This window comes from Heterocephalus glaber, unplaced genomic scaffold, assembly GCF_053883595.1.
Source record: "Heterocephalus glaber isolate CG9 unplaced genomic scaffold, H.glaber_assembly_v1.0 deba00001720, whole genome shotgun sequence".
NCBI lineage: Eukaryota > Metazoa > Chordata > Mammalia > Rodentia > Bathyergidae > Heterocephalus > Heterocephalus glaber.
In genome coordinates, this window is record NW_028258433.1 from 2,412,163 (window position 1) to 2,427,850 (window position 15,688).

Sequence of the window (15,688 nt, forward strand, 5' to 3'; positions counted from 1 at the left end):
TCACCTGGCCATTGGAAATAATTTTCACCCCGGCCAAATTCAGACTGCTAGTTAGGATAATATATGAACACAGAGGAGAGAGCCAGTGATTTTTGTAAGTAATTTGATCTTTGAGCTCCTTTCCATTATCTTTGCACACAGGTTGGTAAATGTGCTCTAGAGCTGTGGATAGACAAAGCTCTGAGCTCTGCAGGGGAAGAAGCCACCAGCCATTTTGTTTCCATTTTGGTTTTGTTTCTTCAAAATATTCTTTCTTTCTTCTAAAAAATAAAAACAGTAGAGAAAAGCTAAAGTGAAGCAGCATTTCATTAAATATATTTCAGTGTTATAACTTAAAAACTACTCTATAATGTGAAGGACTACCAGCCAATTCATTTGTTTTGGGGCTGCTATTTTTGTGCCAGTTGAAATGCTTTTTGCTTGGTTTAGAAAGTATAATTTGAAGGTGGTTAAAAACCTGTCTGTTGGAGGCAGACTGCCTGTATTCAGGACTCCAGTTTATCATCCAACATCTGGAGTGTCCTGTGTATTTCAGTTTCCTCTGTAAAATGGGCGGAAGAGTAGTCCCTGCCACTTAACCTTGTTTGGAAGGTGAGTGCCTAGCACTGTGCCTTGCCTTTCACATAGTGCCCAGAAAAATCAGGTGTCATGTAGTATTAACACTTGCAGAGACAACTCTTCTTTTACAAAATAAAAAATAGCCTTTACTTACAGTTATCTTTGAGAATGAAGAATTTTAGCAGAATACAAGCAATACATTTGTTGGTACCTCTGTGTGGCTTTGTATTTAAAATGTTAGCTTTCCTGAGAATGTATCTATTTTTAACAGCCAGTGCTTTTTTTTATTTGATATGTCAGTATTTTTTGTTGAATAAAAAAGAATCTTGTGTCTCTCCAGCAGTAGACAATATATATTTTAATGTATTTTATATATTAAATAAATATATAATATATTTTATATATTATATTAAATATATAATAATATATATTATATATTTAATTAATCTTTTAATTAAATATATATATTTTTAAAGTGAGTACAGCTGAAGTTCAGTGTACATCCTAAAAAATCTTTTTAGATGATTATTGCTGTCAAGCATTCAGACTAAAGTGCAAATTTAGAACTTGGATAACCTATGAAAAAGCAAAATTTTTACAGGTAGTGCTGTAATTTTTTTTTAAAGGATCAAGCAAATTAAATTGTATGAATTCCTGATTATATATTTGAAGACACACCTTTTCATTTTTGGTTGCAAGTAATGGCTAGCCAGGTTGAGTTGAATAAGAAATGAGCTCTTAAATTTGACAACCTGAGAATAGCAGATTTCAGCAGGGCCTTTATTGCCTCGGCATAGGACATTTAGCAGTGTCTGGAGACATCAGTTGCTGCAACTTGGAATTGATACTGGCATCTGGTGAGTAGAGGCCAGGGATGATGCTACACGTTCTCCAGCACACAAAACAGTGGCTCCCAACGAGGAATTTTCTAGTGCAAAATATTAGTGTGACTGTGTTGAAAAGCCCTGCCTTTCATACTTTCTTACTTCATCAGAGTTGAAAAATGAAATAGTTCATGTGGAGAATCTTTGCAGAGAACTTTCTTACCAGGGATAGGGAGGAACATCACCTTACTAATAATGGGAAAATAAGAGTATGAGTAAGCAAATGAAGGGATTGTTTTCGACATTGGTTTAAATGAATGTAAATGAAATATTTTAAGCTGTGCTTTCTACTTGTATAGGTGTGTGAAGAATCTAGTCACCTTTACAAATGTCATCCCTGAGTGGCACCCACTTAATGCTGCCCACTTTGGCCCATGTAACAGTTGCAGCAGTAAATCACAAAGAAGGAAAATGGTATTGGAAAGGTGAGTTAAAATTGCCTTGTAATTTTGCTTTTTTTTTTTAATATGTAGAATTGAAAGTGACAACTGCACTCTGCCGTTTAGAAGTGTGAGTTAGCATACACTTATGAATTGCCAGATGCTCGTCTTCATCAAGAGCTGATATCCCCAGTGGAAGTAAACTGTCTTCAGTGAAATGCCACTGGAGCAATGACTCTGGTTGTCCGACCCATCATCCTGGTGTCTTTCCTCTTTTTTCTGCCCTCACTTGTATGGATATTCAACTTCTACTATTTCCTCCAGCCAAGTGTCCAAAGTCACCAGAATTCTGAGATTTCTTTAATTTTAAGAACCAAGGCGAACCAAGGCTCATATCAGATTACTGTCTTCTCACATCTTATCCTGCAGATTCTTCATTACCTTGTAAGCTTTCTGCTACCCTTGAACAGATGTGTTTTCATGATGTTTTGCTGACTTTTCTGTTTGTCCTCAGTGGGAATGTTGGCCAGAGCGACCTTGTCCGGTTTTACCAAAGTCACTGTCTTTAAATTCACAGTCAGTTCCATCTTTAGCAGTTTGTCTTGTTAATCTACTCGCCCATGTACCTGTCCTCTTTAACATTCATTTTAAGTCTTAACTCTAAAGAAATGAAATATAGTTGGTGTAATAAAGAATTTGTGACATTAAATTCTGGTGCCCTTGAATGTGCCAGAAACTCCTCCGAATCCTTCCCAAAGTTTATTCTCACTGAAGTAATAAGTTACCTGTTAATTTAATACTGCAAAAAGGGTTGAGCGAAGGAAAAAGGGACAGTCTCCAGGTTTCTACTTCAATCAAGGTAGTATTGACTTTGACATGGCAAAGTGATGTTTTTGCTTCTGCTGTAGTGTTCTGCACTTTTTTATAGTGGTTGAGGATGAGGACGCCTTTAGTGGCACCTGGACTTCATCTCTGTTTAGCTTTTATCTGTCCTTAAAGTGGCAGTATGTTTTTGGTTAAAGCGCAGTACTCAGTGTTTGTATTATTAATGTACATGTATTTCTCCCCAGCCAAGTATTGTGCAGCACTATGTTCTTTATTCTTCCTAAAACTGTCTTGTGTTTTCATTTGCTTTTATTATTCACTGTGAATTTTTTTATAAATGGTTTAAACAGGTTCCCCCCCCCCCCCTTTTGGTTCTGGAGATCGAACTTTGGACCTTGCACTTGCGAGGCAGGCAGCAGAACAACTGAGCTAAAGCCCCAGCCCCCCTACTTCTTTTTTTTTGAGACACTCTTGCTAAGTTGCCCAGGCTGCCCTTAAATTTCCAACCCTCTGTCTGACCCTCCTGAGTTGAGTGAGTGAATTACAGGTGTGTACCACCATATCCAGTGACAATTTCTAACGCTCAGATTGCTTAGGCTTTTTGACCCTCTACCTCCCCATCCCCATTTTTCCTGGAAACCTGTGTTCTTTGGACTTCCACATTTGGCTGCAATTTCTCAGCCTGCACTGGTGCCTCTCTGGGTCTGGCACATAGGAGTCCTCTTTATATGCACTGTCACTCCTGATCCCAGTGTTTATCCTGGGCCTTATCTCCGTACTCCACAATATTTATTGCCTGTAAATATTGAGTCCTTCCAGGTTCTGTGGTACAGATGAGTTCTTCTCAGTATGCTTGCTCCATAGTGCTTTTGTTATTACTTCATCTGTTCTGCTGCTTACAGTGCAATTTTTCTGCTTTCTATCTTCTAAGTATTTATTGACTCCTTATTTGTTCATTTTCTTTTCCCTTTATCTTTTTGGGCTAGTACCTGATTTGTCCTTCGTTATCATTTGGTAGCATCTGAGTGGGAGGCAAGGTGGGAAGGAAGAGAAAGTGGCTTTAACCTGGCTTTGCTATCTAGTTTCAGAGTTTTCTAAGTGGTTAGGGATCCTCACTAAAAGTCTTTTCCTTGATGAGGTAGAAGGGCAGTGGGATTTGGCCATCTGCCATCTTCCATTGGTCCATTGGATTGCTTGAGGCTTCTTGGTATATATAATTTCATCTGATGTTTATATTTGCTTTTTCTCAAGCCTCAGAATTAAGGATACATTCATTTTGTTATTTTGTTATGTGTTATTTGATTTGATTCCATTGGAACATAACACTTTAATTATACAGATACCTTGTCTTACTTGCCTTAAGGATTCATGCTGTGATCAGGAAACTGATCCATTTCAATCAAAAACGTTTTAAGTTCCACTGGGGGTGTAAAGCAAAATTTGTAATTTGGACATTTCCTGTATTCTTCAAAAGTAAATTGAATTGAATGTAAAGTTTCACTCAAATTTTAAATGACAAGATCTTTATATAAGTTCTTTATAGATTTTTACTTTGAAATTTGTATTAACTTGATTTGGTGCCTAAAGAAATTTAGAAACAATATAGTTTTTAGATATAACTTAAAAGTAATTAAACCTATCATAATACCATGAGTAATTGAATCATACAACATTTTAGAAACTGTTACAAGTTTTCTTTGTCTCAAATGAGCTCTATCTTTAATATCTCCACATTACAGAAAAAAATCCATTATTAAATCAGGTAAATGATACTGAGCAAGTCCAAATCTTCTATCCTTTTACTTGTTTAGGAATTATATTCAGAGCATGGTGATGTAGAATGCCAAGATCTTAGAATCAGATTTAATTGTGCTTCTCAAACCTTTGAAATGAACTTCTCAGTACTGCCACAGTCTCTTTTAGGGGTCTGGTCATAACCTTCAGTTTCTTTTTGTTTTTTGGGGGGTTTTTTTTGGTACCAGGGATCAAACTCAGGACCTTGCCACTTGCGAGGCAGGCGGCGGAAACCTTCAGTTTTAACAGTGTTTTTTGTTTTTTTTTTTAAGCAACTACTGGAGTGGTAGGCTATGGTAATTGAACTTACTCAAGTGCCTCATTTTCAGGCTTTCATTTTTTAAGAAGATAAACCACACCATCCCCTACAAATGTTGGGCAGAATATTGATATATAAAATAGTTTAAGTTATATTTGGTAATTTAAGTTTTCATTGTTTGACAGAAAATGCTTTATCATTTAATATAAGGTTTTTTTAACTTCCAAAAAAAGTTTGTAAACCTGTGTTGAATAAATTGTTCTAATCATACATTTACTTACTACAGTTAGTATGATAAGTCCAGTTATTTGAATGGGTTATTTTACTCATATTTTCATTTCTTGTCAGAGTCTGACATAGTTGAAATGATATAATAGACCTTAAAATGTAATGAAACTTAAAAATTACATTGGCAGATATTTTTCTGCCAAAGGCCTACCTTATTACTGTTCAGATGTGCATAACATTCACCTTGATAAATTTGCATGTTCTGAAATAATGGATTATCACATATTTGGAATGAAAATAAAAGCATGTACTCCAGGCCATTTGCACAAGATGTGGCTGTTTGTGGTATGGAGGCTAGTTCCTGTTGCCTTTGGAAAGCTAGTGTTAATGTCTCTTTATGCTTTTTTTCTTTCCTTCAATATTGATGGCACGGTATAGTTTAGTGGTACATTTTATAATCATGACACCTTGGATTCATCTAAAAAAATATAAAAAAGTGATGGGAAAGAGGTCAGTGTTACAGTTTCTAGGACTTTGTAGGTTTTAAAATTTTGAGGACTTGATTTTTCTCTAACAAAATAATTAACAAAGAGTATTTACAAATTACTCCTTGTCTGAACAATCTTCCATTGTGGACATTGATTCAAGTTTATTTCAGCTGAATAAATTTTGATAAGTATGTTAAGTTTTGACAGCTGTTTAAATATTAGGAAAAGGAACACTCAACATTTTTCTTAAATCCTGAGAGCTTTGTTAAATTTGAGTCCCATCTCTGGGTTCTGTTTTCTGGTTTGATATGTCACAGTAATGGTGAATTGTATTTTTGAAATTATGGACATCTTGAAATTAATAACATATCAACCCAATGTTTTATTTTCTTCTGTACTTAGTTATAAATTAAACTTTTCATAGATCGAAATCTTAATAGACCTCTCTACTTTTTACCAGAGAGAAAAAGGTCAAATTAATGTTCATTTGAATATCTTAGGCTTATTACCTTGTTTTTACATATAACTTACCCCACCTAACAGTTTGGGCACTTGAGGCCAAAGAATTCTGGAAGATTTGGACTTTTTCCTTTGAATTCTACAAAATAGCTATCATGAGATCTTTAAGTCAAAACATTATTGCTGCTTACAGAGCAATTTTTTCTTTTATGGTCTGTAGTCTTATTGCATGAGGCTTCCAGTTGTCATTGATACTATTCCAAAAAGGTTTAGTGTTACATACTTCGTAGAGTGAATTCTCCATTTCTAATTAAGGCACGCATCTGGAGATCCTCAAGAAGAATTCATCTAGTTAGTCTAATTCACTTCAGATCAATGTTTTGTATAAGCAGACATATGGCATTAAATTTGACTTCTCTTGCCTTCTCCCCTAGAATGTCTCCCATATTCATGTTGCACTTCGTAGAAGGTTTACCACGGAGTGACTTGCAGCACTATGCATTTCATTTTGAAGGCTGTCTTTATCAAATAACATCTGTAATTCAGTACCAAGCAAATGATCATTTCATAACATGGAATTTACATGCTGATGGTAAGTGTTTAAAATGTTTTTGAAATAATAATAGGCGTGGAAACCAAATACTAGTGGATTTTTTTTTAAGATAAATTTTGCCTTGTCTTATTTTCTCTCTATTCTTTTTTCTCCCCTGTATCAGGAATCGAACTCAGGACCTTGTGTTTGCCAGGCAGGTGCAGTGCCACTGAGCTAAATCCCCAGCCCTTTTCTCTCTATTCTTGTCTTTGCCTTTAATTCTTCTGCCCCTCTCTCCCTCCTATTAAAAGTTTGGTGGGTTTAGTATCCTTCCTAACTCTTGCATCATGTATCTATAGGTCTATGCATTATATATATATGTGTGTGTGTGTATATATGTATGTATGTATGTATGTCTGTATATATTTTAGACAAAGGATGAAATCATATACTGCTGTTATGCAGTTTGCTCTTCACTTAATATTTTTACTGTTATAAAATTGCATGTGTAGTAATATATGTCCAATATAGAAAAATGAATGGTGGGAATTTTAATTTTTTAGATACTTTATGCTTTTAAATGGGAAGTACATCAAACTGAAGCCTTTTAATCGAGAACAACAAAAATAAATTTTGTTTAGTTGGCTATTGTAAGTATAAACAAAATTTTGTTTTGTTTTGTTTTGTTTTGAGACAAGGTCTCGCTATGTAGTTCAGGTTGGACTTGTGTTTATGTGGTCCTCCTGCCTCAGCCTCCCGAGTTCTGGGATTACAGGCATGCGCTACCATGCCCAGCAAATTCTGTGTTTAAGACTATTAAACATTAGACTAGCTCTTCTGTCACTGAAGTAGAATCTGAAATCATAGTTTGCTAACAGATACGGTCACGGTAACACCTTTCCTTAAGCTTCTCAGCAGAAGGCTGAATAAATACAAATACAGTCCATGGGTTTTGGGGATTTTTTTCCCTTCTATTTGTTCTGTATGGTTTAATGCTGACTTTGTTTCCTCAGTGTTCTCTTGTCTTAGACAAGATAATTTGTCTTCTTAGAGCGGTGATGGCAAACCTTTTAGAGACTGAGTGCCATACTGCAACTCAGAACCCACTTATTTACCACAAAATGCCAACCCAGCAATTAAACCTGAATATTGAGGTTTTAGTTTAGAAACAGCAACTCATATATTAACACCTTTTCTCTTAAAAACACAGTAATGTGCAAGCCATAGATAAGTCACCACTGCCTTAGAGTGTCGTATCAGGCCCTTAGTAAGGGGCTATCTTGATATAACCATTTTCTGTTGTTTGGGTACTTTGCATATTTGATATTTTCCTCCTGGGGAGGTTTGGATGGATGATACAATACTATACTTTGAAAGGCACTTTTCAAACTGAAACACATTGTAGTGTAATTATTACCTTGAAGTTTTACCCTATATCAGAATTTGGGAGGAGATAAATTCTTAATAACATGCCAAAATAAAAAACTTATTTCAACTTTTGTTGCACTCCAGGGAATGTAAAATACATTTCAAGTACAGCATAATTTCCAATCCTGATAGCATATATAAGAATTCATTTGGTTAACTTATAAAAATGTCCAGACTGTACCACAAATCAACAAATCAGTCTTAGGGACTAGGCCAAAATACCAATATTGTTTTAAAGTTCTCCAGATGTGTTCGTGGTAGAAAATAATTGATATAGGCAAACTAAAAAAAAGTCCAGAGTTTTAGTGGATATAAGATAGTAGATTCAAGAAGTGTGTATCCACATAAAACACAAAATTTTTGAATGGCTGTGTTTATATGTATGGACGGGTAGCAGATCTGAACTATCAGACTTAACTGTCAGAATCTGTATTTGTTGTGTGATCTGTGTACTCAATTTACTTTGTTTATATCAGATATTATACTTTAGTAAACATTTAACTCTAGTTTTTAATTTTTTCTTTAGGAAAAGTTTTTTTTTTTAATATGTTGAATCTTAGACTTGTTTATTGTTCTCATTTAATACTTAGAAATTGACTAGTCTATTAGCAGCTAAATTGGCCAGAAGTAGCAGGTGAGGGAAGGTATTTTTCTCCTTTAACTTCCCTGTTCAAAATTAGTCCCGTATAGGATGCCTGAAGCCTGTGACAGATAATAGCTTTCTCAGCAGTAAAAAGTGAGTAGGATGGATATACTACATCCATATAAGCTGTGAGTTGTTTCTGTGTGCTTTTTATAACAATCTATGTTTTTTCGTTTATTTGTTCGTTTTTTGGCACCAGGGATCGAACTCGGACCTTGTGCTTGCGAGGCAGGCGCCAGAACCACTGAGCTAAATCCCTGGCCCTGCAGTCTATGTTTTAAAAAGGGTAGATGCTTGTGTACAAGGAATATGGAAAGGAACTTGTAGTGCACTTTGTATGCTTAGGTGTCTGTAAACACTTTTGGCAATGTTAAAGAATGCTGTATTGATTGTCTCTTCTCTACTGCTAAAACAATGTTGCCTAAAATACTGCACTCCCTTGAAAAAAGAGTGGTTTGGGTTCTCATTACTGTAATTGAAGGAATACAAAATATTTTATAGTTCACACGGTGATGTTTAACATGGTGCTTTATTAATTTACCACATTTAATTTCGTAGAAATTGCTACCTGTTTGCTAGGCCAAATTTCTCATGACGTTTTACTTTTTGTATCTTTTTTTTTTCCTAAATATATAGATAACTGACACATACAGTGGGGATCAGTAATAAAAGCACAGATGCCTGTTGATTATCGGAAAGCTGTTACTCATCCAGACCTATAGTTAGCTTTTCTCAAATTGTCACATGGTAGTAAGCAAAATATAAACACAACTTTCTTTAACCCCCACCAGCTGTCATCCTCTAGCCATATTCCTTTACTTCTCAACTATGTTTTTTGTGTGTATTTTTTATTGTGCTAATGTATTCATAAAATTTACCATTAATATTAGGTTTGTAATTCATTGACATTAAAGCTTTTTACATCTATCAGTGTGTAGAACTTTTTCATCATCCCAAATTGAAACTACTCATTAAGCATTAACTCCCCATCTCCCCCCCATCTCTAGCTTTGGTAATCACTCTTCTACTTTGTGTCTCTGACTTTGACAATTCTTAGGTACCTCTTTCAAGTGGAATCATACAGAATTTGTCATCTTGTCTCCTGTTTTATTTAGGATATTTTCAGGGTTGTTTTTACATTTTAGCTATTGTGAAGAGTGCTACTGTTGGTTAACAGGGATCTGGGTCTTGTTTTCAGTTCTTTTGGATATATACCTACAAATGGAATTACTAAGTCTTACAGTAATTCTGTATTTAATTTTTGGAGGAATGGCTAGACTGTTTCCACAGCTTCTGTACCATCATATTCCCATCAGCAGCACACAAGCAGTTTCTCTACATCTGCCAATATTTTTATTTATTTTTATTTAATAGGAGCTATCTTAATAGGTGTCGTTTTTTTCCCATCTAAGGAATAGTTTAAGCAAGTAACTTCCTTACTCCTCCTCGTTTTTGCTTCACTCAGCTACGGAATGACTCCTCTTCCTACCACATCTCTGAAATTGTGCAGGCAAAAATAACTGCCAATAAGCACACTACTATAAGTAATGGACTTCACAGATTTTTTTTCTCAGTGCTTCAGTGTTTTGATACTGTAGAAAATATCCCTAGTCTTTAAACTTGTCCCTTGTCATTTGTCATCTCATTCCTGCTTGATAAATGAGAAGACAAACTCAGAAATAGGAATTGAAACAAATTTTATTGGTACTTGAGATAACAAACTTCATTGTATTTTGAAAATTGATACAGATGAAGCAACTTACTCTATTTTCTGATATTGGATAAATTTGGTGATAGTATATTCTAAGACCCAAAAATTAAATGTAGTTTGTCCTGATTTTTGTGGGTATTTTAGAAGAGTGTAAACTGTCCAGAAAACTACTCCGGTTTTTCAGATTTCTTCATATGTTAGTCTAAGGACTTTAACATTTGGCAGGGAAGAATGGTGACAAGGAAAAGGCCATGGGTTAGTTAGTGTTCTTCTTTGATGTGTATTCAGTAGTCCAGCAGATTCAAAGGCCAGAAGTGGACCTAGGATGGTGGCTTGTGAAGGTCTAACCTCTGACTTTCTTTATCATCCCCCAGGAAGTTGGCTGGAATGTGATGACCTAAAAGGTTTATGTGCTCAAAGGCACGAGAAATTGGAAGTTCCCGCTTCAGAGATACATATTGTTATCTGGGAAAGAAAAACATCTCAAGCGACAGATGAAGAAGCTGCCTGCCTTCCACTTAAGAAGACTAATGATCAGCCTGCTTCCAGTGAAGAGAAACCAGCATCTCCAGCATTGCATTCTGTGGGTCAGGCTGCCTCAGCAGGAGCGACCTCGGTCATTCTACCCACATCTCTGACACTTGCTCCTCATACTCTTCCACAGGACAAAGCTGTGGCTCATGAAGATTGCATACTTTCAGATCCAAAAGTTTGGGTTGACAATAATATTTTACCTCTGACACTTCAAGGAACTGTCTGGAAAACTGCCTCAGTTTTTCAGGTTAGCACTGAAGCATTCCTACCAGAAAACATGCCTGTGGCAGAAAATAAAGAATTTGTCAAAACAAACACTTTGCAATCTCAAAACTCACCAGTTTCTTCTTCACTGTCAGCTCCGTGTAAAGAAAAGCTTATCCAAGCCCAGTTCATGGATTTAAGTTTCCCATTGCAAATTGTAAATACAAACACACAGTTGGTACAGCTGAGTACAGAAGATACTGCAGTTACTCAGCCTGAGAATAATACTTATGTTGCTGGTCTTATACAGGGAATAAAGTCAGTGGAAGTTGAAAAGGATACTCAGTTAAAACAATCTGTTTCATGGAAAACTGAGAAATTAGAACCAGAACAGCCTTCTATATCTCAGGTATCTAATTTGAAGAAAAAAGCTACAGCAGATCCACATTCTGTGACAGCCAGCTCATCACAGAATCAGCCCCTGAAAGAAAATCAGAAGAAACCCTTTGTGGGAAGTTGGGTTAAAGGCCTGCTAAGCAGGGGTGCTTCTTTTATGCCGTCTTGTGTTTCAGCTCATAGTAGAAACACTGTAACTAATTTGCAGCCTTCAGTTAAAGGGGCAAATAATTTTGGTGGCTTTAAAACTAAAAGTATAAAGCAAAAGACTAGCCATGTATCTAAGAAAGCTTGTAGATCTGCAGATAAGTCTTCTGCATTCAGCAACCCTCCACCAGGTCTTCCACTGTCAGAGAACACAGCTGCTCATTCACATACAAATGAGAATGCTGCTTCAGAACTTCTGAAGAAGCGGGAAAGCACCTCACATGGCGCTTACCTCAATCACCCTTCTCACAGAAGGGAAAATGGGACTTCTTCAGCAAACCATGGAGACTCAGCTGAAGGTCAGATTCATAAGCTTCGTCTAAAACTTCTTAAAAAACTAAAGGCCAAAAAGAAGAAGTTAGCTGCTCTCATGTCTTCCCCTCAAAGTGAAACACTTCCTAGTGAAAATTTAGAACATGGGCCCCCTTGTGAGTCTCCAAATGATTGTGAATCAATAGAAGATTTGTTAAATGAACTGCAGTATCAGATTGATATTGCAGATAGTAAGTCTGGATGTGCCACTATTTCTAGTATGTCCTCATATAATAATCAAACTCATGAAGAAATTTTAGCAGAATTGTTGTCTCCTACAAGTATTTCAACAGAGTTCTCAGAAAATGGGGAAACTGACTTTAGGTATTTGGAAATGGGAGACGACCATATCCCAGCCCCAAAACCTACTGAATTAATTGATAATTCCCAGAACATACAACTGAAACAGGAGCATAATTATTGCAGCCCCCCCAAGAGGAACCAATGTGAAGTTCAGCCAGTCTCACAAATAAACAATGCCTGTGTAAGGACATTAAACTTGGAGAGCCCCATGAAGACTGATATCTTTGATGAGTTTTTTTCTACTGCATTAACTTCTTCAGCAAATGACACTTTAGACTTACCTCATTTTGATGAATATCTGTTTGAGAATTATTGAATACTTGTTAACTTTTTAGTTCAATATTTATTATTGCTGTTAGAAAAACTTAACTATGTTTTCAGGTGGTGTTTATACACTGTCCTTGTAATAACCATGAATGAAATTTAAGCTGCTGAAAGTTTACCTTTGGTTCTGCCCATGAAGCATGTAACCTGTTATACAAATTAAAATAATCAGGAATTGTTTTCTCCTTATTGATTTCATTTTGTGGTAAAGTACTTGTAAGGAGAATGAGGATTTCAGATGTTAAAGATGAAAAAATGTCTAGTTTCTAACGATTTGTACAGCTGGGTGCATTAAATTTCTGGATTTTAAGTTGTGATTATGTTGCTCAAGAGTAACTATAGTTTATACCGACAGATTGTGCTATAAAACATGATTGTGTGACAGTTTTGCTTCTGGTTCTGTGGTCTTACATAAGAGCCTAAGCCTTTTTCTTAGCCCAGTATGGTGCTTCCTCAATGCCACTTGCCTCTTTTTCTCTCCTTACAAAGGATGTCAGGAAACTATTACTACAACTCTGAGTAATATTAAATGATCAATACATGATCTGTAAAAAGAAAAAGCAATCTCTTTGTGAAGGTGTACAAAGTGTTGCATGTTGTCATAAATACCATCTTTCTTTTTCTTTTTTGGTACCGGGAATTGAACTCAGGACCTTGCGCTTGCAAGGCAGGCAGTGGCACCACTGAGCTAAATCCCTGGCCCTTAAAATACCATCTTTCCTTTTAAGACATCTGTAACCAAAGTGAGATTCCAGCTAACAGTTCTATGGGGGAGAATAACCAATGCTTACAAAGCTTGCTACATGTTGGATTCCATTATATATTAAATGTTAATTCATTTAAAACTCAACATTCCTATGAGTGAGATGCTTTTATCACATTTTACAGATAAAACTACATAGCTGGTAAGCTGTAGAGCAGGGTTTGAGTAGAAATGGTTACCACAGATATGTTGAGCTTGTCACTCCTTGTTCTAAAGTTTGGATCCCCAAACAGCATCACCACTGTAGTGATTTGAATAGGTTTAAGAATGGGAGTCAGTGATAAAATATCTTTACAGGAACTCAATATTTAATAACTTGCCAAATTTATCCCCAAATTTATCCTTTTTTTGATTATAAAGGTAATATATATTCCGTGGGAAAACTTGAGTTTTGAATCATCCCAGTGATAATTAGTGCAAGCATTTTTATGTATTGATGCACAGACTTAAGAATGAGATACACCTATTTGTATGATGTTTTTCCTTACTATTTAGTATTTTTCCATGTCTTGTTCTGGATACCTATTTTAGTGATGCCATACATGTATGGATAACTTGTTTTACTAATTTAAGATTCTGAGATGATGTATATGTACTCTTCTGTTACTGTTCCTTGTGCGGCAGTAATACTTTGTAAATTTCTGCACAGATCCAGGTTTTATTGTTTGGAATTGAAATCGCTAGATCAATGAATGTGTACACTTTTAAAGTTTTGTTTGAGATAGGGGTCTTCTTGGTAAATTGCCCAGGTAAACCTGGAACCTCAGTTTCCCGAGTAGCTGGAATTACAAGCCTGCTCCCCACCACATCCAGCCCTTAAAGTCTTTAATGATGGCTTGCTTGACTCTCCTGAACCCTCACCAGCTCGAGGTAATGATACTGGAGGAACAAAGAAGAAACCAGCCTCGACTTTTTGTTTACATTTCCAAGTTTATTATTGAGGTTGAACATTTTTTGTAACTATTAGTTGAATTTCTTTTAAAGAATTACTTGTTCATCCTTTGTTTATTACAATTGAACAAGTGTTTTTAGATTACTGTTAAGGGTTTAGCACTATTGTAGATCTGAGATAAGACAGGAAAATAAATTTTTACACTTTGAAGAATTTGTCTTCTAAACGAGATGACATGTTAGGTGGTAGTAGAAGGTATACATACAATTCTTGGTATTTTTGGTAGTCATGAGCAAAGTCACCATGAAATCCTAAAATAGGAAATACTAAACCTTTGTTGCTAGGGTTAATACAGTGTTAGGTTCTTGTGAGCCTCTAATCACATCTCTATATCTTTCCTCTTCCTCTTCACCTTCCTTTCTGTACTAAGAATTGAACTCAGGACCTTGTGCTTGCCAGGCAGGCATTGTGCCACTGAGCTACATCTCTGGCCCTAATCACATTTTTCTGAACCAGTCAGTAACTATGGCCCTTTTTTTGTGTTTCTGTTCAAAGATAACTTATTTAGGTCAAGGTTTTTGTTAACTGTCTTTAAGATGGAAGATGTCATAATATGCTCCTATGTGTTTGTGAATATCACCTGGAGGGAAACATGTAGATGAGAATCAGCAGTTGTAGGAGCAGATTCTGTAGGGATGGGATCCAGTGTAGAAGAGGTGTGACCTTAAGGGCCAGAAAAATTTATTTTAATATGAGGAAAGAGTACGTAGTTACAGACATTAGGAAACTGGTGAGAAAAGAACGAAAAAGGTGCCGTCTGCTTATTTTCTCAAGGAAACAAATGGATCCATTGTGTGAAGGAAGGAGTTGAAGAGAAATTTGCTGAACTAGTTTCAGAGCGAGGACAGCTAATCCAATAGGGCCATTCAGGAAACCCATTGGGTATTTAGGGTCTTACATTTAACTGAGATCAGCAAAGATGGGGTGGGGGGGTGGGCTTTTGTTTTTTTTGTTTTCTCCAGTGTAGCTGCTCAGGTGCCTGTCAGAGTGCCGAATGTGGGAAGCTGGATTTATCCATAGTAGACAGAGGCAAAAAACAAGGGTTTTATGCATGGACAATGCTGTAGTTTGGATCTGGAATGTCCCCCAAAGGCCTGTGTACTAAATTCTTGGTCTCCAGGGACGCCATACCAAGGGTGCGAGCCGCGCGGAAGACACCGAATCAGCCTGCGCCCTGGCAGCAATCCACTGGACAACCCCCACCCCACCCCACCCCCGCCTCCTCTGGCCTCTTCTCTGTACAGCCACCTGGTTCCACACTACAAAGATGCAGAGGACACCGGACCACCAGACCACTGTACTGGGTAAGTTGGAGTCATCTTCACCTCCCATCAGGACCGGCACTATCTTCAGGGGAAGGGCAGCTGGAACCTGAAATACAACTCTGCAGGATCCAACCCTACAGGAGGACAGGGAGCTCAACTTGGGACTGGCAGTCAGAAATCTGCCTGAATCTCATGGGTCTGCAACTAGCTTGCTGAGACTCATTGACTTTTATCTTCAT

The 15,688-nt window shown here is 36.6% G+C and overlaps 1 protein-coding gene across 4 annotated transcripts in view; it reads left to right on the top strand.

Moving 5' to 3' along the window:
* The window catches only part of Uspl1 (ubiquitin specific peptidase like 1), a 36,229-nt gene extending 23,371 nt beyond the window's left edge, over nt 1-12,858 (top strand). For all 4 annotated transcript variants that reach the window (XM_087199515.1, XM_087199514.1, XM_021236312.2 and 1 more), the window contains 3 exons: nt 1,742-1,867; nt 6,310-6,467; nt 10,564-12,858. In XM_087199515.1, the coding sequence (XP_087055641.1) occupies nt 1,742-1,867; nt 6,310-6,467; nt 10,564-12,461 (2,182 nt within the window). In that variant the 3' untranslated portion in view covers nt 12,462-12,858. The remainder of the gene's footprint in view (nt 1-1,741; nt 1,868-6,309; nt 6,468-10,563) is intronic.
* The last annotated feature ends 2,830 nt before the right edge of the window (nt 12,859-15,688 follow it).